The 27316-nt window shown below is 34.0% G+C and overlaps 1 protein-coding gene across 3 annotated transcripts; it reads right to left on the minus strand.

Moving 5' to 3' along the window:
• Positions 1–486: 486 nt before the first annotated feature.
• Positions 487–25900, minus strand: LOC122403296 (scavenger receptor class B member 1-like). 3 transcript variants are annotated; one of them, XM_043406742.1, is made up of 11 exons: positions 25392–25900; positions 22459–22557; positions 16875–16966; positions 16630–16790; positions 16161–16305; positions 13971–14171; positions 7938–8098; positions 7538–7824; positions 6717–6835; positions 5015–5140; positions 487–2160 (listed from the first exon to the last, which is right to left on the minus strand). In XM_043406742.1, the coding sequence occupies exons 2-11, from the start codon at positions 22490–22492 to the stop codon at positions 1870–1872; spliced, it is 1617 nt and encodes a 538-aa protein (XP_043262677.1). In that variant the 5' UTR covers positions 22493–22557; positions 25392–25900; the 3' UTR covers positions 487–1869. The 3 variants fall into 3 exon arrangements, with proteins under 3 accessions (XP_043262677.1, XP_043262678.1, XP_043262679.1); XM_043406743.1 differs by lacking the exon at positions 25392–25900 and adding an exon at positions 24997–25014; XM_043406744.1 differs by lacking the exon at positions 25392–25900 and adding an exon at positions 24702–24865.
• Positions 25901–27316: the final 1416 nt, after the last annotated feature.

A 27316-nucleotide genomic window follows, 5' to 3' on the forward strand; every position in this document is an offset into this window, starting at 1 on the left:
CAATTTTTTTTTTGTCTATATGTTGAATGATAAATAAGAATAGATGCAATGTTTTATAGAATTATAAAATACAGATTCCTTAAAAAAAAAGCTTAAATATTATTCAACTTTCAACTATTTATTTAAAACACTTAACATATTAATGATAATATTATTATGAAACATATTGTGTTTTTTTAAAAAAATCATATGGTATAAAAAAATGATAATAAATTAAAAATAGCATGATATACAATTTTAATTGCATTAAAAAAAATCTTTAAACTACAGTACTATAAAAACTTTCCAAACTTTTGTTCAAATTTCATTAATTGTAATATGTACTCTGAATCATAAAAGATTAACCAAAAGTTAGAGTTATATTTATCTAAACATTTCCCTCAATGTTTACTTAAAATATTTGTGATATGGAAAACAATATTTGAAAGTATTATATTTTATAAATTTGAAGTATATTCTTATATTTTTAACACGATTACTTTTAACAACTAATCCATTTAGTAGTAAAATTGAATATTCAATTGAGTTTTTATATTCGTTAAAAAGTAGAAATTTTTCAATAATATCTTTGTTGAAAAGTAAATAAAATACAGAATGCACCAATACGTATAAAAATGTTTCGTCCGAATACTACAAGGAAAAACGGAAATTTGTCAAGACAATTTAAATTTCGATAAGCAACATCAACGAAAACAGAATGTAATTACATCAACGATCATTACTTTAAAATTTTTTGTTCTTGCGATTGCACAATCAGTAATACATATAAGTAAAGTCTTTTCTTTTCAACAAACTATAATATTCGTCTGTTGTATCGTCACATTAGAGTATATTGCCAATAATATTCATTTTTTCTTCAACTTATTATACATGTGCATGTAAATACATATCTATCTATGTACATGCAGTTATGTTGATTATGTTACATCTTATGTTAAGGATGTCACAAAAGAACGAGACAAATCGAAATATAAAAATTTCTCATTTTAACACAATTATATCTTGTAAACGAGATGTCAGATTGCAAATTAATAAAATTCCAATCTTTTTCTATACGAGAAATTCTTGTTTCGGTTAGTCCCATACAAGTAGCTACATACATGTGTACCTAGATGGAGCACCCGGTAATCTGTCAAATGTACACGGAATATTAAAACAAATGTTTGTAAACTTTGAGGGCATATAGTACTCACTAAATCATATAATACATAAGTACGAAGATACGAAGCATGCGTGAAAACGGAAGGACATTTTATAGATATCAAAAGTTTACGGGTAAGATAATTCCATTTTTCAAAATCGTATACGACGAAATCATTTACGTTATCAAGATCGGAAACCCTACTAACTCTGACAACATTGTTTTTTTCGATCTATGCCCTCAAAGTTTAAATCCATCATTAACATTTATGCGACTCTTTCTGCCTAAAAAAAGGCGATGTTGGTGTAGCTTCAATTATCCCAACTTGGCAGATGCGATCGAATGCGTTTAGGTTATCATTAAAAAAAGAAAAGAAAAGTAAAATAAGTTGAAATATTATGAATCAATCAGAATCAAAAAAGGGTTGAGGCACACGGTAATAACGTCCTGGGAGAATAATATCGATCCACAAAGGGAATATTTTTAGCACGAAACCCTGAATGTGTACCGTAACGTAGAATACACCCTATACCTCCGTATTCCGAGTCTGTTAAAAGTAGTCGAGAAACACCGCGAGGACAAACGCGTACGAGGGCTTACATTTATCTCGTTATTATTATTTTGTCTTTTTTTTATTTAAGGAATGCAAAGATATTTTTTATTAATTTTAACGTTGTAACACTTTTGTACGACCTTTAGCTCCGTAGATACTCGCGAGAGGCGGTCGATTAACTAAACAGATCGGTTTTTGACGTGATCTTTTTGATGGCTGGTAAAATACGCATTGTCGTGTATTGGCCGTAGTTCAACGGTATCCTTAAATCGGTGCTGTCCCTCCTCTCATATAGAAGCGGTGTTTGTTGTTGATTGATGGTCCTCACCATGATTGGTATTGATGACACGATCATCGTGACCCCTGCGATCGCTAGTAACCACATTATTACTGTCTCTGCTATCGGAAGCACATGAACGGCCAATTTCATGATAAGAAGTATGTCGTCCGGCATCGTAAGTATAGTCTGCAAACAAATTTTTAACGATATAGTGGTTTCCATATAAATAATTATAGTAGTCCCGCTGTAATGTCTAATTGTGGTTTTGATCGTCAAATAGGTCGTCCGCCATGACAGAACAATTCCACTTCGGTGACTTTACGAATCTGGCCTCTTTCCCGTCCTCGATATTTATCTTATAACGTAACCTTCGGGGTTTTACCGACTTCATGATGTGTAATGTACACCAGTAGGTCAAACTTCACTAAATTGTTATAAGAATATTTCTATGGTATACAGTTGCTGTAGTACTCAGTGACGGTTACAAGGACATAGATATTCAAACCTCCCCATGGCGAAAAAAATTTATTATCTGAATTTTAATCCCTTCAAGCGTTTTTTTGCTTTGCTAAACATTCATTAAAATTGTAGCATTTTGTTATTTATAATTTTTAGGGGTGAGATTTTTGAATTCTAAAAATTCTTTGGGCGTTTCACGCGGATCTTCTTCTAATGTATGGAAATACGGAAAATCCAGCATTTTATACGCACAAAAATAATAATAAGCATGATGGTACATAAAGTCTTTTCCAATGCTAAAAGCGCATAGGGGAATTGCATTTGATCCGAAAAAGGACGTCGAAATATTTGCATTTCAGGTAAAGACGTAGAGGTGTCAAGGTCAACTTCGTTTCTTTAAAAGGAATGTTGTATCATTCGTAAGACAAGTTCAATGACTTGTCACACAAGATCGTTGGAAATCAGATGCGTACAGTAAAAACGACCTTGAAAGCGTACCGTCTACCAGCCCATTGCGTAATAGGTGGTTCAAATTTCAGCTTAATGGGCGATAATATCGTTTCAATATGCCCTTGAGACCTTTACACGCCTTCGGTGACCTTGTATCGTTAAACTGGAACTCACTATAAAACGTTATTTTACCAAAATTTTTCTTAGTTTAAATAAACGTGCCTTTGAATTTTGAAGATTATTTTGATCATTTTAACTTTTAATAAAAATTGATAAAAATAACATTGCATAGTTCACACGGGGCCGTTGTTAGAATATCCGTGTCACTGATATTGTTTAAGGATTCAAGATCAGGATTCGTAAGGATTTAGTCTTTTTTATTAATCGTGTTTGTTAAAATTTATATTCACGTAGTCATCGAAGTGGTTTCGTGTAACCAATTTCAGAAACTTAATGTATTACTGATTCAACACCGTTAATAAGAGCAAGGTTTACTGGATCAACCTTAATAACGAGCCCTCCAGTAAAACCTGGACGAACAGTCAATTTACTTTTGTAATCTCTTTTATATGAAGTTCCAAACCTGGTTCGAATTGCATAATAAATTACGCCCAGTCCAGGACAAAAAGACAGCAATTGTAATCAAGTTTGAATTTGCTTACTTGATGAACTTTCAAGATAGTTTAAAATGTGACGATTCTTCTTTTTCATAACACAGACGGTTGTCCTACTAATTCCATATACAGGATGTTCGGCTACCCCTGGGAAAAATTTTAATGGAAGATTCTAGAGACCAAAATAAGACGAAAATCAAGAATATCAATTTCTTGACCAAGGCTTCATTAAAAAGTTAAATAAAAAATTAAATTAAAAAATTTCAAATCATTTTGAAAAAATTATTTTTGGTTGCGGATCTCACTTACAATAATTTTTGGTGAATACTCATACCTCTGAAATCCTACCCATTTTCGAGAAAAAAATTCGAGTAGGTACTGAAATTTTTAGACGAAATTAAAAAATTTCAAACCATACTAAAATAATTATATTTAGTTACAGGGATCAATTACAAGCATTGTTGGTGAATAGACATACCCTCGAATTCCTACGCAGTTTCGAGAAAAAAGTTGCTTACCGAAAATCTAATTTGAGGTCAGAAATGGTTCCCCGAAAATGCGAATCATTAAAATGTCATAACTTCTGAATGGATAGGGCGATTTCAATGTTTCAAAAAGCAAACTACGCGTATTTTGGTGGAGAATATGTACAAATCGCAAAAATATTCGAAAAGTTGATCCTTAACCCTGCAAAATGAGAAAAACCCCATAAAAATGGTCCAATTTTCAAAGAGCCATGACTCCTACAATAGTGAATATATTTCAATGAAACTTTTTTCTGAAGTAGAGCTCATGGGTGACTACAAAAATGTATTCGACAACTTTTCTGTGGGGCATCAATCAAAATTACTAAAAATGAAAAACGAATTTTTAAGATAAATCGACAGGGTAGGTGCTGAAATTTTTTGTCGGAAAAAAAAATTTCAAATTGTTCTGGAAAAATTATTTTCGGTAGCGCGGATCAGTTACAATCATTTTTGGTCATTAGACATACCCTCAAAATCCTACCCACTTTCGAGAAAAAAATTCGAGAATATGTGAAATTTTTGACAAAATTAAAAAATTTCAAATCGTTCTGACAAAATTATTTTCGGTTGTGGGGGTCAATCGCAATCATTTTTGGTCATTAGACATACCCTCAAAATCCTACCCACTTTCGAGAAAAAAATTCGAGAAGCTGTGAAATTTTTCGACAAAATTAAAAAATTTCAAGTCGTTCTGAAAAAAATTATTTTCGGTTGCGAGGGTCAATCACAATAATTTTTGGTGAACAGACCTGCCTCCGAAATCCTACCCACTTTCGAGAAAAAAATGCAGTACCGGCGGAACTTTAAACGTTAATAACTTTCTAACGAAGCCTCAATCAACAAATTGATATTCTTGATTTTCGTCTTATTTTGACCTCTAGAATCTCCCATTAAAATTTGTCCCAGGGATAGCCGAACACCCTGTACAACTGCTAATATTCTTAAGATAAAAATTTCCTTATGAATGGAAATATAATTAAAGGTACTTACCAGATCGCTCCAAAATAATGGTATCGTCATGTCGTTGAAAACCTTGATTTTGTGGTTGTACTTCGTAGGGTACATAACCAGGTTGACCTGTATTCTCGAGTTAACTTTCATCGGGATGCCAATCGTCTATGGAAAAGAAGGCAAAACGTAACCGATTAGTCGTTGATTCGAAAAGGAGTTCGAATCGGATGGTCTTGTCTGAGTTGACTGAAATTTCTGAAAACGATTTGCAAGGTCGACGTTGTCGATGATTGGCAATGGTTAATGCTCCTGGTTTTACGGGCAGTCAGGTGTTATCGGTGTCCGATTAGGTAACTAACAGACTTCGACTGGCTTTCAAATGCGTTCTTCTTGCATATCGTGTTTTTGCTTGTGAAACGTTTAGCAATACGGCGGGTTTCTTGTCGCGGAGAATGTGATCTTGATAAAAACCCCGGGCGACTTCAAGCTTTTGCAGTGATTTGCATTTTTTAAAGTATACGATCAAAAACCGAGTTACGCATAAAACGACAACGTACGACCAGTTTCACATTAATTTCCGGCCATTCGCAACAAAATATTTTATTGTGATGTACGAAATGTCAGGGATCAAGAGAAAGATATGTACTTCAGATTGGGCATTCGATAACACCGATTCTATCAATCTTTTCTCAGAAATTGAAGACTATAATAGATATTTTCTACGCCTGAAACGTCAAAAACTTTGAAAAAATTGATTTGGTTAGTAGTTAACGAGTTGGGTTGCTATATTGTAGTATTACAATCTGCTGTAAAATCAAGTTAACCGTAGTGGAGTAACTCATCGTAAAAACGGGGTTAACTGGATCATTTTTCAACGGAAATTTAAGGTCATTGGTATATTTTTAAATGGCAATTTATAATTTTCTTTCGATATCTTTGTAGATCAGGGGTGGCGAATTGGAGGCTTGCGCGCCAGTGTGGTCCCTTCCCCTACTTTTCTGTTCTGCTCGTGCGCAGAAGATCTTGCCCCCACTACGCTTACTGCACAGAGCTCGCCAGGGCATCTAACTAGTATAGAATCAGACGGGCTGTTCAATGGTGGGAGAATTGGTTGGCTGGTAGTGGGACTCTCGTGATTCTTGGTGGAGAAGTTTTTTACCCCTATCCGTAAAGTATGAAGAAACAAATCTAACGACCTTATAAACCATATTGTTTCTTATCATTCAATCTCAAGAAATGTTCATTTTACTTATCTGATCCGAAGTTACTTTCAAGAGAAATTTTTCTGGAGGTACAAACAATGTAAGTCGAGGAAACGTAAATCAGGGTGTGACTATATTCGTCTAAATAGGATAGGAAGCAAACGTTTCAGTACAAATTTATCGGAGTAACTGTTTGATAATGTTAGAACATATTAATGTAAATTTCTCAAGATCGAATGATCGAAACAGTATGGTTTATAAAGTCGTTGGATTTGTTTTTCCATGCTTCGCAAGGATATCGAAACATATTATAGGGTAGCATTTAAAGAATTATCAATGACCTTAAATTTAAACTGTATACCTTTATTCTAGCTTTTTCGTAGAAGAATAACGGAGGTATTCAGGTGTTATTATTTAAATGTCCCGTTATTAAATAAATTTAGCACATTTCCTGAACAAAAGGATACAAGCATGCAATCCGATAAGAAGATAAACGTTCTAGGCAAACTGCTTCATTACTCATTTGTAAGGTTACTTACTGGTTCCAGAATGATCTTCGCGGTGTGCTTCTCGGGGTCGGGATTGAGGCCTTCGACTCCTTCGAGTAAACTTGGATCGGCATTGAGGAAATGTGGCAGAGACATTGCTGCTGGGATACCTGTAAGCGATGCAAGATTGTGTACAATTAGAATGATTACGTACGCAAATATCAATTTTATGAAGTAACTTGTTATTCCCACGTGGAAGAATTCTGAAGTATCAGAGAACTCAAGATAGGCTGTAGGATAGATTTTAGCGATAAACGATCAATATTCGTTTTGTGAATTATATTTTATTTCCTAAAACGTATTCAGGGAAGAGATCTTTTCATAAAATTATTAGACCAGCAAAATCTTCTGTAATAATGTTAAGCATGCATTCGCACTGTAAACTCTGTTTGTAAAGTTCAAACTTAGACATTTGATGTTCCAGTCTGGCGGAGGTTCGCTGGCGGAGTTCCTCCATTCCGTTTAGGATGCTAAATGCGCTACTTACGCGGAGACCTCGATAAGCAGTGGGTTGGCAATTCGAGGAGTTCAGGGAAATCAACGTTTGGTGAGTCTTTTTTTTGTCAAAATTGTAATACGATATTTAATTCGTGCGATTCATAGTTAACCTTTTATTGCAACGATTTTTAACTTGTTTTATTTTGTGGCACACCTATATTAATACTCTTTCTAACGCAGGCATCAGAATTTTTTAAAATCATTTTTTCTTGACAATGTAATAAATAATGTAATTCACATTAACAATTATTTGTATTCGAATGCAAAGGTGTCTTTTTATTTATTTATGATATTGTTATTAATGATATACTTACTGTAATAGCATGGTGTTATGTCGGAAAGTCCTTTCTTCAGGCATTTCTTCAACTTACTACAGAAACACTTATTTTCCGGATTCTGATCCGGCGGATCCAGGAAATCGTCCGACATGCTGTAGAGATATCCCTCGAATCCGTTTTCCAGCAACACTTGCTCTTTGAAAACGATCGGTATCGCTCTACAAAACGATTTTCTGAACACTCTGAATACGGTGCGCTTATCTAAATTCCCCGGGAACAATTCTCCTTCGGTGGAACCCTGAACACGATTACAGATCGTGTTCCTGCAACGCGAACGATTCACAGTGATTATTAATAATATTTTTGTGATACGGACCGGTTCACATTGTTTCACACGATGGAAATTCTCGATTATGATAATTCCATGCATTCTTACTCTGGGTGTGTTTCGTTTCCTTCCGGTTCATTATATCCCCATTGAGCCAATCCTGGACTGCCATTGTACGTTTCGATACTGAGATAACGTCCATTCTCGTCAGTCATATTTTTGTTACCCTCGACGTTCATGAAGACGACATTCTCTCCTTCGTCGTATATCTGTACGTGAATCATACGTTTCTTTATTAAAATAATTATATTTTAATGCAATTTTAAGAATCCTATGAATCCTCAAATAGTAGACGTTCAAACAATAGAATGTTCAGATAGTTACACATTTGGATAATGTAGATTTAATTGTAGCGTGAACGAATCTATGAGCACAATAGATAAAGCAAAGAAACGAAACTAAATACGCGGAATACGAGAGGATAGTCGACAAGAAAGTCAGATTTATCCTGCATGGACTTCACGAAGTGTGTCTAACTGGATCCCTTTCACGAGTGAAAAGATCGAGTTGCAAAATGCCAAGAAATGAATCCTACCATAGTTGAGAAACGATAATGAAATCAATCGAACGTGCAATAAGATTCTTAACGCATCTTTTGATCGTCTCCGCGAACAGGATTATAATTAATTGGAATAATTTGTCACCGCCAACCTTATAATTTCTTATAATCATAAAACCCCCCGCCTTTTAATATTTTTAACTACGCCTTAACGAAGTAATTCCATCGGCATTTAAAAGTTTCCAATGAATGTTAATTTCTGTTCTTTCTATCTTAATAAATTAGCTAAGAGAGCTTCTAAGTTCTCTGTACGAGACATAATGATGATTTCAGGAAATTGAATAGAAGAATTTATTTTAGTGTTATAGCTTTTATAATGCCAAATGTTGGAAAAGTTGTTGCTTAACCCCGTAAAGGGAGAAAAATCCTATAAAAATGGTCCAATCTTTAAAGGACCATAACTTCTACAATAATGAGTGTATTTGATTCAAATTTATTTATGAAGTAGAGTTATGGAGATCTACAAAAAAGTATTAAACAATATTTCTGTAGAGCGTCAAACAAAATTATTAAAAACAAAAATCGACAGGAGGTAGGTGTCTAAATTCGGAAGAATTAAAACATTTCAAATCATTCTGAAAAAAATATTTTTAGTTGTAGGGGTTAATTACAATCATTTTTGGTTAATAGACATATCTCCGAATTCCTACGCACTTTCGAGAAAAAAATTCATTACCGAAAATATCATCTAAGGCCAGAAATGTTACCCTGAAGTATATATTTAAAACATCATAACTCCTGAACGGATTGAAGGATTTTAATGTTTCAAAATGCAAACGACGTGTATTTTGACCAAGAATATGTAGCAATTTCAAAAATATTCGAAAAGTTGGTTCTCAACTCCGTAAAGTTAGAAAAATCTCATAAAAATGGTCCAATTTTCAAATGTCCATAACTTCTATAATAGTGAATATATTTCAATGAAATTTTTTTTTGAAGTAGAGCTCATGAGTACCTACAAAAAAGTATTAAACAAAATTTTCGTAGCGTGTCAAACAAAATTATTAAAAATGAAAAACGGATTTTTAAGAAAAATCGACAGCTTAAATTTTTCGGCGAAAAAAAAAAATTTTAAATCTTTTTAAAAAAATTATTTTCAGTTGCGGGGGTTAATTACAATAATTTTTGGTGAATAGACGTAGTCCCGAAATCCTACTCACTTTCGAGAAAAAAAATTCATTACTGTAAATATAATGTCTGGCCGTAACTGTCTGCTTACCCTGAACAAAAAAAATTTTAAATCGTTTTGAAAAAATTATTTTTAGTTGCAGGGGGCGATTACAATCATTTTTGGTGAATACACGTACCCCCAAATTCCTACGCATTTTCGAGAAAAAAATTTCTTATCAAAAATATAATGTGTGACCAGAAATGTTTTCTTGCATGCATATGTTTAAAAAATCATAATTCCTACACGGATTGAAGGATTTTGATGTTTTAGAATGCAAACAACGCGTATTTTGGTGAAGAATATTTAGAAATTCTAGGAATATTCGAAAACTTGTTTTTTAACCTCGTAAACTCAGAAAACCCCCATAAAAATGGCACAATTCGTCGTTTTTATTACTTCATATACAGGGTGTTCGGCCACCTCTGGCAAAAATTTTAATGAGCGATAGTAGAGGCCAAAATAAGACGAAAATCAAGAATACTAATTTGTTGATGGAAGCTTCGTTAAAAAGTTATTAACAATTAAATTCAAAAATTTCAAATCGTTCTGGAAAAATTATTTTCGGTTGCGGGGGTCAATTACGATCAGTTTTTGTCATTAGACATACCCACGAAATCCTGCCCACTTTCGAGAAAAAAAATAGAGAAGGTGTGAAATTATTCGAGAAAATTAAAAAATTGCAAATCGTTGTGGAAAAATTATTTTCGGTTGTAGGGTTCAATTACAGTAATTTTTGGTGAATAGACATACCCCCGAAATCTTGCACATTTTCGAGAAAAAAATTCAGTAATGGCGGCACTTTAAACGTTAATAACTTTTTAACGAAGCTTCCATCAACAAATTGGTATTCTTGATTTTTGTCTTATTTTGGCCTCTACTATCGCTCATTAAAATTTTTGCTAGAGGTGGCCGAACACCCTGTATATGTAGGTATAGTCCAATTATCCGGCATATTTGATTTTCTGGCATTGCCCCAGTCCCTAGTATGCCGAACAATCGGAATTTTACTGTATCTGACATTAAGAACCACGGGTTTAGTATATATGTGAACGGTTAACCACTTAATGGCCGATTAAAAAAAAAATCAGTTCAACTCTACTAACAACCCTATCGTTTCTATTTGCTGCAGATTGAATTGGCTGTAGTAGAACTTTAATGGCTTGCTAAATTAGGAAGTAATTCATATTAAATCGTATAAATACGAACGAAAAACTAGCAACTTTTGCGAAACGAGTAGACGTTTGATAATAATTAGATTTACGTGTAAGGTAATTGTATTTCTTGTCCTTCATTTACCATATTCACCAGATACCAAATTTAGATAAGATCTTTTTTGAACGCGGAATCATGAAGTTGCTCGAATCCACAATGGCTCGATGGTAAAATGTAATCGAACAAAATCGCCTGTACATTGTCGATTAGTGTTTTTGTTTTTTTATAAAAGACTCAAATGCAATTACTTTTTGGAGAATCCTATATTACTTTTGTTCAAATTAGTACGCAAATGTTGAGTTTCCGTTCTCTGCTATCGGACTACCCTCTTAACGTCGCCAACAGCTTGGGAACAGGTAGCGTGTCTGTCATAATCGTTTTTTTGTGTGTGCAAGAGTCGTTGACACTAACCTCGTGAACCCTGAAACGTATGCGTAAACAGTGAAAGGATCAACTGCTAGAAATAATTGCGAAAACTGTCGAGTTCGGTACAGTCCTGGCACGAGTATGCAGGTACAAACGCCGAGGTGCAGTGTCGCGTTTGTTTGTCCGTGCGTGTGTAGAACGTTACTCCGTTCGCCATCGCGATTTCAGACCGCGGAAGCGTGTGCGTATCATTCACGCGAGCAGGTGTGTTTAGCAATAGGAAATTTAAAATGATTTGGTCGATTCATGTGTGGACAAGGTTAGTTGGTTGTGTCAATAACCGGTATATCTTTTTTTTCCTTCATTTTTTAGGTCGTTTTTCTGAACGTCGATAGTTTAACTCGTACGCAATACGAGCGAGCTCTAAACTCGTATATTTGCGTCGAGTTAATGGTCTAAAGCTCGTGCCTGCATTTGTGACTAATTATCGTGCTTTACCCTGTCATTTTCCTTGAATATTTTTTTCAATCTGCCCCGTACGCGATCGCGTTCTTGATAAATTACCTACAATGTTTAAAATTATTGTATTAGACCGAAACTATTTAAGAAACTCGAAACTGTGTCTGGATAAATAAAATAGATGAAAGCACGTGAAAGTAGATCCGTTCTTTAGAGTCGCTTCTAGTTTCTTAAACATTGTTGAGACTAGATGAGAAAATTTATATAAACGAAACAAAAAGGAAACGTTTATTCTTGTTTGGGAAACCTTACTGCTATCTATACAAAACATAAAATGATCTGGTCGGCCAAGACCCCGATCCTGAAGTGACGGGTAAATGAAAACATGAATTATTTACTTATTACTTGGATTTGTCACAACATAAGTTGTTCATATAAGTCCTGTATTTGTTGCGGTTGTATTTTGTCATTCTTTTATGTAATTAAAAGTCGATGACTATAGAAAATGTAAAAATATTCAGACCTCTCCCTTATGTAGGCAAGAAGTAGTCTTAAAATAAACTCTTCGTCGTAATTGATGGAATAATCAGCAATTACATTCCTTAAAAAAATTATTTTTCTAGTATTTATCATATGTACGATTATTTGTCTACCTCGTTATAAAACAGAAACATTTTATCGACCATTAATCTAGATAAGATGTGTTCTGACTGAGAAAAAACCTGTGATGTCGTAAATATTTAGCACACTAGCTACTATGTTCTTTGTTGATTAATGCCTCGTAAATTGTTGAATATTTAAATAAACGGCTAAATAAAGATCAAATGATTTTCGATTTTCTATCTGTGTACGAAGCCTTATTAAAATCTATGCGACAAAATAACACGTCTCGTGGCTCCCTTGTAAATGCAAATCACAAACATAAATGATAATTTTGGTCGTTCACGTTTTATTATACTACCGATTATATTGATAAAGCGAAGTGGTTTAAAAAGTGTGTAAACGTGTCGAATCGACTATTTTATCTGCGTATTCCTTTAAAAATTGTCTATATGCTTTCGTGCAAAAGTGTGTCTAAATATTTTACTGCAAGGACACACGAGTGTTTCTGAAAATTTATGTTCGGTAACAAAAATTCCACTTTGCGCCGAGAAATGTTTGCAAACAGCAAATACTTGTTTCTTTGTTCAACGGGTTCTGCCGTACGTGAGCGTTGTTAATGAAACAAAATTACCGATGCGTGTAAAATTATTTTTATGCGACTCTGTGTAACCGAATGACACGCAGCTTGATTGTAGTTTGTAAACAATCGCTGAACAAAAGCTTCTATAGGTTGTTGCAATGTTTATTGCACTTGTGCGGCATAAATCGTTTTTCAGATACGTCGCGTTGATTGAATAATTATGTAAAGTTGAGAAATTCTTCGTAGGCCCCCTTGGACAATTTTAATTTATTACGCAGAAAGCTGTAAGAGTAGAATTTGCTAAAACTTGCACGGATCTTCTCGTAAGATAACTGAAAAATTTTGTATCCTTGCATTGAGTTTACAACCGATGCGCTCACAGACGGACATTACCCTTTCAGTTTTATTTCTATCGTAGATTACAGATTACCGAAAAATTTATCGCATTTAGGTAACATAAATTGTTTTTGATATACGACGAGTTGATTGAATAATTATGTTAAGCCAAATTTACCACGGTCCTTTGACATTTCAATTAATTATTCAGAAATTTTATGTCCTACTTTGATCCTTTCGAAAAGTACTTGCCAAATTTTATAACTCCTCGTTAAGTCGTTTCCAATCGATCACAGAGATAACATTGCGTTTAATTATTATTTTCATAGACAAAGACTTCTACGAAGGATATACGGATCATTATTTAATTAAATCAAAGACGAGTTAGAACCAGTATCACGCTACGTCTGACAAATTATCATAATTATTTAGATGAATCGAAGACGCATTTAAACCAGTAATAAGATACACCTGACAAATTATCGCATGAACATCACTTATGTTCTGAAATGACGTATTATGTTCGTGGTAAAAGTCAAACAGAACTAATTTGTGATTACTTAATGGACTATTTTTTACTTTTTACTCGTTATCTAACAATAAGATAGCGTCTTTAGAGATCTCGTAAACATTTCTTTAATAGATTTTCAAAGAACGGATTGACGTATTCCGTCAAACGATAAAAAACATTTGGAGACTGCATCACAGCTTCCATTTTTTTTTGCGATCCGATATCTAGAATCGCTCGTCGTCACAATCATTATAAATACAAGTTTTTATAAACTGATTACCTACCCTGTCGAGTAAACCAAACTTCCGGAAGTCGATGAAGCTTGGCAGGACGGTGCTCGCTACATTAACCAGAGTGTCCTCGTAGCCCCAAAGATAATCGTAAACGGTGATGTTCAGAATAGGTTTGCTGTTCAGCAAATTAACTAGATTCGCCCAAGGATAATTTACGAAAAATCCGGCATCGTGCAATGTCGAAGATAGACCCTGTAATCAGTTTTAGTTTCACACTTTTTTAAATTATCAGATAAAAAATTTCAAGTTGCATCTTCATTAGAGTACTACGTCACTATTTTGCTAAAACACTTTTCAAAAATACTAGAATTTCTTAGCACGGAAGATCACAATATTTGGCAATATCTATAAATATAGATACTAATTTTTAAAGATATAATTCAGTAAATCAATAGTAAGACCAAAATTAACAGGTAAACATTTAGAGTCCAATTTGAGACTTGTTGCACCATCTGTTTCAGTATATCTCGAGCATTTATATTCGAGGTCGTATAGCACCCTTTTTCTTTTGTTATAAGGATCTAATAAACTCACTACTTTTCGATTTCTGTTTATCAATTCAGCGATTTTTCTATGTAAAATACTTTTTCGAATGTGATAATAGAATTCTATCAATTTCACAGATATTTTTAATAATTCCTAAGAACAGCGTGAAAACAAGAGCAAGAATAGAAATACTTATTCTACTTTGATTACCAGCTTTATGAGATTAGAAGCGCAATTGACGACGCGACACTACAAATCATGTAAAAATATTACTAGTAATCACGGGCGTGCAATTTAAAGAAAACAATTTTTTTAAATGTAATTGTTATGGTAATTCATTCAGTGAATTCTATTTATGTACATCCGTGCTGCTTGTATTGATCTTTGATTCTAGATTTGTAGTACGTTTCTACTTATAGTGGTACACCGATCACGACAAATTATTGTTTGGTGCGTAAATGTGCCTTTCCTTACATTTACATTATCATTAACGTCATTTTTTTTTTAAACTTTGAAGTAACTATGAATAATTATTCCTCAAGGAAGAAAACCTTGAAAAACGAATTACGACTACCGCGGCACGATGATACTGCAACTTTATCGTGTTCCTAGGTGTTTATTCGATGACAATAAAAAGGTGAACACGTGTTGTTTAATTGTATAGTAATCGTTGCAAAATATTTATTATCTAAAGATTGTTACAGTTATAATTGTGTTCGTTCCGTGCGTTGTATCCGAGGTAAATAATGCGAGTTTGCATTCGTCAATCCGTGAATTGTAGTCTAGTTTTAATTTATAATTATTCTTGTATGATTAGTATGCGCTCGGAAATCGAATAAAAGAAAATAACTAGTTGACAGAAGTGGGCGTACAAAAAATAGTGGTAAAAAATCTTGATATAGACAGTATTCCATATGCAAATTTAGCGATGGCAATTGATGAGGATTCGTCATATCATATTAATGTCCAGACATTATCGAGACGCGATAATTGCTAATAAATTAATAGATACTTTCCATAAATTATATATTACTGTCGGACTTCTTCTTCTGTCATTCAATACGTGATAACGTTTTCCTTTATAACTATGCTTCGTTATACGTCTTTATTAAAATATAATTTACAAGTATTTATTAAAAATAAAATCCATAATTTCGAGCATAGTATTTAATATTACAAATTAGATGAATATATTATCATACGTTTTGTAATACTAAAGCTTGTAGTTTTTTTATCAATTTGCATTTATTTCTCGTTTAGACAGTATTGTAATGCGCAGCATTTACTTTTTTGTGTACTTTTGACGCATGTCGGACGATTATCATCAATTTTGTGTTATGAATGACTCGCGTCATGATTCAATGGCACGAAAGGTTTTATTTCCTTAATTATACCTTTGCAAAGTGCAGTAACGATTAGATCAGTGGTTTTTAACCTGAGGGGTCTGCAGACCAGAAATTTTATTTTCGTTTATAATTTTTTTTTAAATAACAGATGACGAAACAAAATGGCAAATTATATCATTGATCGAGTTTTACGTCAAATTGGCAGGGTTTAATATATTTATAAGAAAAAACGTGGATAAATTTATTACACAACTCAATATTCTGAGAAACATAAGTTGCATAAAAATGGTTCATAAATTCAATTAAACTGCGAAAGAAGGGTTCGTGGAAAGAAAAGAAATTCACTTACCAACATGGGTATATTTGGGACGCGTACCAAATCCTTTTCTGGATCTCCTACAGACATTTCTGGGACATACACTACCGTTCTTTTAGGTATGTACGAAATCGTGCCGTTATTGTGCCACGTGACATTCTGATTTTCTAAGATTTCCCTGAAAGCAGAAATCGCGAAATATTTGCGCAATTAAAGTCGTGTGTGCATACATAAATTATGTCGAGGAGATAATAAATTGTAACTTGCTGACAAACTAAGAGTGCAACATTATTTGGCGAAACACGTATAAAAAGTATGGATTTAATTGCTTGGAAAATATTTTCATGTTTGACATTTGCAAATGCTACATTAAACGCGGTAAAACAAATTGAGTAAAGCTATAATTGTACTTGTGCAGTCTACTGTGCCATGTGTATTCTATTAATGTTCAGCTGGTATAATCGATGTATAATGCTATTGCTATAGATGTTACGTTACTCACTGATACACATAGGGTCCAATTTCTTCGACTTTCAATTTTTCCTCGCCTTTGAGGAATTTTTCTTCGTTGGTAATGTTAAATATATACATTTGAATGTATACATTGATGGGTGGTTTTCTCCATAAATTGAAAATCAGCGAATTTGGCCTTAAGTGCAGGTTCTGAAACACATGTGCTCATAATTGTTGTAACGAATCATGGACAAAAAAATTTTGTTAAATTGCGTAAAGTTTGAGAACACTTACATATTCTAATATTGCTTTCACAGGATGAATTATATAGAATATGTATGCCAAGATGCTGCAACTAGTGCCCAGGAGGAACAGTAGTATACACTCTGCAACAGGAAAAATTAATAGTCAGCTTTAAATAACTTAAAAATTTGTTATGTATCGTGAGCACTCCAGCAGTCCAGTTTAAAATGCAGTTTGTGAACTGCTTCGCTATCCCATATAACTTCATTTAGATTCACGCTGCATTAGATTCAACCAGACGGCATTTATAATATACTTTTTCGTTTCTTTGAAAGCGAAATCCTAGCTTGAAAAATTTGAACACGTAATATCTAATCATGTTTTTTTGAATGAAATCAATGGAAAGAAATTGCGTAATAAATCGGGAATTGGAATATTAAATCATTTGAAAGAGAATTTATCAGTGAATTCAGTAACCGATAAAAAATTATATTTTACATCCGAGATCGGGTCAGATAAATTTATTATTCCGCGGCGTTTCGTAATAAGTTATATCAGAGTCCTTTCTCGCATATTCTATCGTAAAACACGATAGAACATAATATACGAAGGTTGCTGATTTAATGACTGCTCTTTCCATGAAAATAGGAAAAATAGTGTAGTGTGCTTTCGTGCGTGTTGTCTAGCTTCTGAGGTCGTCGCGATGTTAAAGTCTGATTCAATTTATGGCCGATTCAATGGAAACCCGCGATACCTTGACAAAACAGTAAATCTCGTTGCATTGAAAATCAGTTATCACCTTACATTCTTACGCCTGCCAATAATACGTTTGATATTTACATAGTCATTGCAATACAAGCAAATTGATACGTGTTTAACATGATCCATAACAGCGATAGTTATTTCAAATAAAATAATATATTTATTTGGATAATGACCAGGTCTGGTTTATATATCGTTTGTTTTTTCATTTCTCTTTAATTCGTCTGATTATCTGCTAAACTGATTTCAATTAAACCATTTCTATTCTGATTCTGTATATGCGTATCAAAAGTATGGATCTCCTCAAAGCAGATAACTATTGCACAATTATAAATACAACACAGTTGTGTCTGCTTGTAACCGTATTGTAGGAAAACAGCTCGGAGAGATTGCAACAAAATTTAGAATGTAGCTCTAAAATAGACCAAGACAAAATATCAAATACGTAACATCGCATAATTCTTGCCAGGAGGGAAATAACTCCAGTAATTAGTAGTTTCACCGGATCGTATAAATTCTTATAAGGTTTTCGACATGTTAAAATGTTTTAAAAATTCCGAAGGAAATTGCTTCCAATTTACTTTCCAATTCTACTTTATTAGTTATTAAATATTTTCGTCTACTGACTTTAGCCAACAGCGAAAAAAAAGAATATAATTGTTTCAAGCACTGCAAAGTGTTAATACTTGTTTGAAGCTTCCGTTTAATTCGTCACATAATTCTAAATCATTTTGACAGACATTACAATGCAGATTCAAATGTAAAAATTTCGCACGCTCGTCAATTGGCAAATGTTTAACGATTTTAAGATATCCATGGAAAGATTTGAAAATTCAAAATGCGAATGCCGTTGATGGGTGTCAATCATGCCCTACGACACGTTATGTGATTCACAGGTACCGGTTCACCTTGACTCAAATTCCAGATTATTCGATAGCTATCAATTAAAGAAGACTTGTTTACAATCAAAATCGTTGATTTAATCGGTTACAAACGAAATGGGGGGGAAAAAAAAAATTGTTCTGCTTCGTCACGTAGCGCCGGTTCACTGGCTGTTCGGTATTGGCTTTTACTTTCAGTTGCAGGATCTTTATTGCGGTTTAATGGCGACGCGATCTGGTTAAGTAAGGACACACTTAACGACGCGTACTTTTTTCTTTTTTCCTTTAAGTATTCGTCGATTACGGGTTAATCTCTACGCGTGTCCGCGCTGCAATTTACGATTATTTACGAGTTAAGATTGTCTTATAACATACGAATAACGGCAAAGTGTGTGCAAAAGTTTCACGATGCACACAGTAGGTTGAAAAACTCGAAAACGTGACCAAATATCAAAGCTTAATAAATTAACACATGAAAAAAAGCAACTAAATTTCTGTATAGATTCGAATGACAGAGTGATATTAAACCGGTGCATTTTTGACAGTTTATTTATTATAAATATGAGAAAGCAAGGATTGCAATAACTTGACTCTAATTCCTCGTTTCTTCGATAACTTATTTTTTGCTTTCGTTTTAACGCCTCGATGTCAAGATAGATGTGTATTATATCACGGCGTTCATGTTACCTTTATGACAGGACGCAGTCGTAGCACGTGCTGTCACCGTCTATTACTAAGTATTTGTATATCAAAATAGCGCGTGCATCAAGCTGTAATGGCATAGCGAAAGCGCGGTATGTTAATGTCGTTGCGCTTGATCTTATAATTGTCGCGGCTAACAAATGTCGTTTACTTTTTTAATTCCGTCACGTGTGCCGAATAGGAAACGTTTCTCGATCAATATTCGTCGATTACTCACGATCAAAAATTAGAACGTCTATTATTATAATGAAAGTCTTACACCCTTCGACATTCGTGGTTTTATTACTATTAAAACAATTTTATAAAAAAACAAGTACGTAGAAATAGTTGTAATGTACATGTATAGAGTTTCTATCGAAGTTTTATATTAAAGAATTAACAATATTACCGATATTATAAGGACAAATCGAGAACGCGTAAAAACATTGTTTACGTAGACGGGAAAATTAGCTGAAAATGAATTTCACACAAAAAAAAAAAAATATCGATGATGATCATAATTTTTCATCGAAACTGAGGCAAAAAATGAAGTTAATGGAACATAATTAGCATGAAGAAACGCTTACTTTGAAGTAACGTGCTTGGTATTTGCTAATAACACGAACGGGACGAATGCATCGCGACGTACTCATACCAAGTTTGATTTATTCCAGTTGTAGTTCAAGGTTGTGAGTTTCAAACTGATTTTTCCAGCGTCGCGATAAAAGTTAAAAGTATACCCGGCGATAAGGGAGCGCGGAAACATTCTAACGCTGAAAGAATGAAATTACATATTGAACATGGAAGGTTATCTCGTCTACAAGACATTAGCTGTTTATTAGACCACTTAACGGATACACAGAATCGTTTACAGTCATAACACGAGGTATTTAATTTATACACGAACACGTATACAATGTTATGACTTCCCTTAAATATGTGTAATGTTTTACGAAAGCTTGTGCGTGATTGCGTTGTGTAATTAGGGAATACTAAATAATATACAACGAAATTGATCGATGACTGAGACTTTTGAACAGCTACGGCAACTTTCTTTGATTGTATAAATATATACAGGGTGTTCGGCCACCTCTAGCAAAAATTTTAATGAGCGATAGTAGAGGCCAAAATAAGACGAAAATCAAGAATACTAATTTGTTGGTGGAAGCTTCGTTAAAAAGTTATTAACGTTTAAAGTGCCGCTCTTACTGAATTTTTTTCTCGAAAATGCGCAAGATTTCGGGGGTATGTCTGTTCACCAAAAATGACTGTAATTGAACCCTACAACCGAAAATAATTTTTCCACAACGATTTGCAATTTTTTAATTTTCTCGAATAATTTCACACCTTCTCTAATTTTTTTCTCGAAAGTGGGCAGGATTTCGTGGGTATGTCTAATGACAAAAACTGATTGTAATTGACCCCCGCAACCGAAAATAATTTTTCCACAACGATTTGCAATTTTTTTTCTCCGTTGAAAAATTTAGGCACCTAATTGGATTTTCAGTAAGGAATTTTTTTCTCGAAAGTGCGTACGATTTCGGAGGTATGTGTAATGATAAAAAATGATTGCAATTGACCCCCGCAACCGAAAATAATTTTTTTAAAACGATTTGAAAAATTTTTTTTCGCCGAAAAATTTCAGCACCTACTCGATTTTTTTTCTCGAAAGTAGATAGGATTTCGGAGGTATGTGTACTCACCAAAAATGATTGTAGTTGACCCCCGCAACCGAAAATAATTTTTCCAGAACGATTTGAAATTTTTGAATTTAATTGTTAATAACTTTTTAACGAAGCTTCCATCAACAAATTAGTATTCTTGATTTTCGTCTTATTTTGGCCTCTACTATCGCTCATTAAAATTTTTGCCAGAGGTGGCCGAACACCCTGTATATACGATACGATAACGTATTCAGAAAATATGCTAATAATGCGTGTCATTGGATAGCCGAAATTCTAGTCTTTCTACGGGGATGTTCCTACGTGATTAGCGTTGTCGGATTCGAAATCAGTTGAATTTACCAACGAATATGCAACAGACAACCTTGGCGGAATGTTCTTTGATACTCCGTATATTTGGACCATTCCCTGATTCTGTGTTTGATAATTTATACAAGGATTCGTTAAGGGGTTACGTCACCTTGGCGGTCTCAGTTCTACGAATAAAACATGTAATAACACAGGAAAAATATTTATTATACATTAGACGAGAGTAAACAAAATGGCGTTGTTTCTAAGAACAAGCTCTGTGTCTACCTTTCATGGTTTTATTCTTTTCTTTTTTAAGTTAAATTTTATCGAAATCGAATTTACGATATTAGTGTTATCTGGGGCACTGATATAAAAACGTGGTTTCACGTTAATATTTGCACTATCGCTTTAAGCGTCGTGGATTAGTTCTATATTATTTCCAAAGGTTCAAATTATGATTTTATAAAATCAAATTTGCATCTTTTTTTCACCGAGAAGTGGAATGACTCCTTAATCAACGATTTGAGGCTATAGTTGTTTAGAAATCCCAAAACTGGCATTCTTAAAGCTGTACGTCCTTAAGATTTAAAAATGTTATCCTTAGAAGTATACAAATATACTTATTAATAAACTATTGAATATGCAATAGAGTAGCTTCCGGGTAAAAATACTTTGATTTATATTGGGACGTCGTATCAGTGGTTTCAGTATCGTAACTTAAAAATGATAATCGAAATTTATATTTATCGTCAATGTTTATTGGAATAGGAATACGATCGATGCAAACATGTTTTTGTTTACAATAAATGTTTCTACTTTCAGTTCAGGTCTTCCTTGATACAAAGAATTATTCATTCAGATTATAATATATATGTAAAAAAACGAAAAAACGAAGCCTCTGTCTACGTAAAACTAGTTTATCGAAGGAAAATGTTCAAACGATTATTTACATGTAACTATCCTTCTTCCTTACGGCAATATGCGATAGTTAATGCGCGGTAAATCATAGGCACCTTGACATTTGTCGTCTTATTCTATGTGATGCTCGCCATATTTTTTTGTCCGCATCTAATATGTATTTTTTTAGGCTAACACTTTACATGCATCGCTTTATAATTCAAATTTCCAAGTACGTTGCGCAAATGCAGCAAGAGCCTCCGGTATTTGTAATTAAATTATGAAATACCGTGCCCGAACAACTTATCAAAGATTGATAAACACGTTTTAACATCGAAACGAACATTTATCGATGGTTTTGGGTTAGATTCTGGATTATTATATTCCCTCTCTTTAACACGTTCACTGTATTAACGTTCACGCATGCAGGTGATTACTCACTCTTGAATTGCTGTAGTGGGATCGTCAATTTCATGGTTATGACCTGATTTGTTTAACTTGTCCCTACTCGTCTTTTTTCGTCTCCTTGATCGCAAGATCCTGAAACAGAAACGAATATATATATATATATATATATTTTAATCGATATTTTTCTACCTCAATTCCATTAGTCAATTTAGGGCCACTTAAAAGCATTAATTACGCGATAAGGATCGTACTTTATCGATTCGAAAGGTACCAGTAAACGTATGCAAAAGTAAACGAAGCTTCGATGTTCGAAAATTAACATAATTACAGCCGGAGTTAATTTTTCACATATTCGTGATAAGCATTACATTGCTTGTATTTGCCGAAATACAATGCACTCTTTTGCGAAGCGATTTGAATTTACAAATGCTTTTCGTTAGTGTAAGAACACGAGTACACACGTTCTGTTAAAAATACGTATTTGCTCTCCATGAATGAATAGAACAGGAAGATCCAAAATAAAGAAGCGCTAATAGGTTGTGTCGTGCATGATTCGTCGAAACGTTAACTGAAATTCCTGTCTGGATGTACGAAACACGGTATTTAACTGTAAGGCATGTACAACTTCTAAACGCCTCGCCGCGAAGTTTGTCGAAGTTATTGACGCTTAAGTCTGTGTTTGCGCGCCGGTCGGAATAACTTTTTCCTTCCTCAATTCGGGGGTTTTGTTCCTTAATTTTTGTCCTTTTTTCGTTTTCCCCTGTCCAATGGCTCTCCGTGAGTCACGGCTCGAAGATGCATTTACGTCGCGTTAATGTAGATCTCCGTCGCCGTTGTGTATTGACGATTTGCAATGTTAATCGCGACTGGTATTGCAGCAATAATGCAACGAAACATTGCTTCAAGAGGAGCTTCTGAACTTTTATCGTACGTATGAATAATGGATCGTTTCTTACTAGAGATCCGACCAACTGAATGTTAAACTAATTAACAATTTTTGAATATGTATGCGTGTTGTTGACGATCGTTACTATAGCATTAGAACGAAAGAATAAAATTGGCAAAATTGAGCGTCAATTAATTAAAAATGTACAAATTAATTACGAATATCGAACGCAAACTTTTTACCAATCGGAAAGTAAAAGGATTCACTTTTGATTGCATGTTTCGTGTTCTTGCACATTTAAATTCCATGACTGTATATTTTACAAATTGAAATAATTATAATTTCTTTTGTATATTAGTGATTTAATAGATGTTGACACTCGTATAGCATATAGTAATACAATTCTTTTTATCGCTATAAAGAACTAAGTCCGTTTCATAATTGTTTCTACCTCGATTAATACGATATTAATTACTATTTCTTTCACATATATTGCAATCATTAATAGATACATTAACAAAAACATGCGTGTTGATGTCTGCACTGGTGTTAGATGTCAGTTTTTTTTGTGTAATACTTTCATTTTGATAAATCCAGAATTAGTAAAATAATCTTTTTGATAGAGAAGCTAGAAAATAAAAATTATTAAAAAGCGTTAAAATGTGGTAGTCACGTTATTCATGAATGCAGTATCGGCTATCTTTACAATCGTATGAATATTCATTAACGAAGACGTTACTTTTAATCGCGTCGTCTAATCTTTCGCAGACTGTGTTTAACGTAAAAGTACGGAACTGGAAAATTAAGATGAACGTCGAAGTCGCGTGCATTCCACTCGGCGGTTCTGAAGTCGAATTCATCCGGTGATTTTAACGTTTGGTCAGGCGAAAACCTTTACGCCGAGAAGCGTGCAACGTTATGAAGCACGATTGAGAAATCGCGAAGGTAGAATAACTCGCGTTAGGTATTTCCAATCAACGTCATGCAAATCGATATCATATATTTTCAAAAGTGTTTAGAATACGCAAATCGATCGACGCGTTGCGCGAAGGAGAGATTTGGCGTTATCTTTACGGAGATAAAGATTTGTTAGTAATTACAAAGTGCAAAGCGTTTAATAAGACGATCTCCGTTTGCCTATAAATCTCGATGCGAACAAGCATCGACAATTAATTAACAGTAGATTTACGGGCATTTCGACAGTCACATTAATCAAATTCAACAGAAATTGCCAATAAATAATATTTACGAGTTCTGTAACTGTAAGTGAAATCGACGAGTTCAGGAAATCTAGCGTTAAAGTCTCAATTTTCCTCGCGCGCGCACAAAATAGTAAATCGACGAAAACACTCCATGTTTCACCACATTAACGTTTATTGTTTCACTTAACTGTTTCATTTAATTTGAAGTTGACGAAAAACATATTCGTAATTCTTGTACACAGCGATTCGTAGGTATCGATGGTCTATGTTCCCGGCCGTGGCTCGATTCTCGCGTTCATTACAGGAGCAAAGCAAATTTACTTGACACGCACACGACCGATAACGTCTTTGAAACACAAGAAACTAAGTAGCCTGACCAATACGAACTATCTTGTCATCTTTCATTACGCGTCTTGCATTAATGTCAGGACATAAAGGAAAAGAGAGTGCAAATGCAGAACCGTGCGTGACACGGGTATCTACCGAGATCTTTCGGAGGAATCAGAGCTGGTCAAAGAGAATATATTACAATGCTGGTCAACGGAAATATACATATATTCCGTATATTTAATTAATTTTCCGCAATTTTCTCCCGACGTTTACAAATTTATAATGAGCCACGGTATTTATTCGCCGACCGAGGTGGAAAAATAATTCTTTCGCGCTCGAAGAATTTATTAGAAATGAACACGTTACGGTGTTACGTTTACAAAATTAATTTATCGACGATCACGCGATTGACAAATTTGTCACTCACTAATGTTATTTGTTAAATGTTTTAACAGCAGCCTCGTTCACTATTGCGTCGAGAAGACGTTACTCGGGAAAGCGTTATCGCGATATTTTCCGAACGGAGATCGAAATTCGGTATCACTTACCGAGAAAAATGTCTTCCGTGGTATTCACTATAATAAAACACCTGACAATCGGTCGAACGAAACTGCACTGTTCACACTTCCACAGTTTTTCCGCGAATGAATGATTATTAACCTTTGATGATACAGGTCAGAAGTCGTTCGCGCAAACGATCCTCTGATATTTCCAGAAACGTAAGGCGACTATCGCGCCGAATACGGAAATCGGAAATTCGCGGTGTCTCGTTAGAAGACGCTTTATATCGTTTTGTATGTCACGCTCTCCCTCTGTCTTGTTATTAGTGAGCACGAGTCTTATGTTCACTCTGCTTTATACCGTCTCCTGATCACTAACCCCCATACGACGCCGGTGGAGACAACGTCCAAGACTTTTCTCTTTGCCATCGGTACCAGTAGCACATGACACGATGCGAACGAGACTTCGCACGGTGGAGTATTTGTCTCGAAAACGCTGACAAAAATCGACTTCGATAATTTCTATTCAAGTTTCGCACAAATTTTTATCAATTAAGGTCGATGAATACTTAAAGGTATCCAGCGATTACTACATATTTTAAACAAATTGCTTACATTCTCTCGATACAGAATCTTTTCAGATTGGCATATACGAATTTTGTCGCAAGTTTTCTTTTTTAATACATCAGAGAAAATGCACAACGTGGTCGATGACCCTTTGGATCGAATCAATCAAATATTAGAGTCTACGGATAAGCTTTTAACGACTATTATTTTTTTTCATAAAATCACTGTTCGTGTCAATAAATAACGTTATTCAAGATTCGATTTCCTACGTGTACGATTGCTTTTATTTATTCGTTTGTTTGCGCAAATGTGCTTTTTATAGTTTTAGAAAAATTATTTTCTTTCCTTCTTATTTAAAACTTAGGGTGAAAATTTTCGTTTCAGAAACATCCGTTTACTTGAGTATCTCGATCACTGATTCTACAATTAAAGTACGGAGATTTCTCATACGTCCTCTTTTCTATAATTAATCTAATATTATAATTATTTTAACTACGATCACCTTTATCCATTTTTATAATCTCAGGTTATTGGAAAAGATTACAACACGAGCAAGTTAAACCCTGACAGAACTGGTTTTGTCCGAGTATTCATTTATTCGTTGTTCATTACGGAATATAGAGTATTTACTAATTACCTGACAACTTTTTCGTCCATGATTTCAACACGATTTGCTCTTTTTTTATAACATCAACGAACGACAGCACCTTTCGTATTATATGGGAAAAGAATACTGTAATAACCTTCTAACAGGATTTTAAATATTTTTTTAATATACTAGATATTGCCGTGTTAGAATCTTATTTTAACTGACGTTAGTGGTAAATTTAAAACTTACGATAATTACTTGTTTAAACAATTTTTAACGCGACAAATGCATCGAACATTAGAAACATACACTATTGTCCACCCTTTTAAGGGTTCGAAGCATCGTTTTCTACATGATATTGCCAACGTTTTTGTACGATGAAATTTACAAATAAATCGTATCGATATGTTGGTAAGAAATTCATTGAAACGTCATGCAGTGATAAGGCCTTGCTCGGTCGTCCTCGTTCGATGATCAGGAAAGTAAATTTCATGTGGAATTGCACTTTCAATATCACGTTGTGTTGGGTTCAAGAAGCTAGTTGCGTCTAAAAAAAATATTTGTAAAACTAATGATACTAATGATACGGTAGATCGTTTTTTTGTTATTCATAAAATCATATATTCCATGTTGATTAAACGTACATAAATATCGTTCAAGGCCTATTGACAATCGATAAAGGCCTCTTTATAGTAATTAGTAACGAACACGATAGTATTTATAACTTGTAATTATTTACGTCTCGTATCCGGAATAGAGAAATTTGTCGAGTAAATTCATCATTTTTATAAACGAACGAACTTTGTCAAACTTTATG

Source organism: Colletes gigas, unplaced genomic scaffold (genome assembly GCF_013123115.1).
Source record: "Colletes gigas isolate AHSC1104 unplaced genomic scaffold, ASM1312311v1 Colletes_gigas_Sc00048, whole genome shotgun sequence".
Classification (NCBI taxonomy): domain Eukaryota; kingdom Metazoa; phylum Arthropoda; class Insecta; order Hymenoptera; family Colletidae; genus Colletes; species Colletes gigas.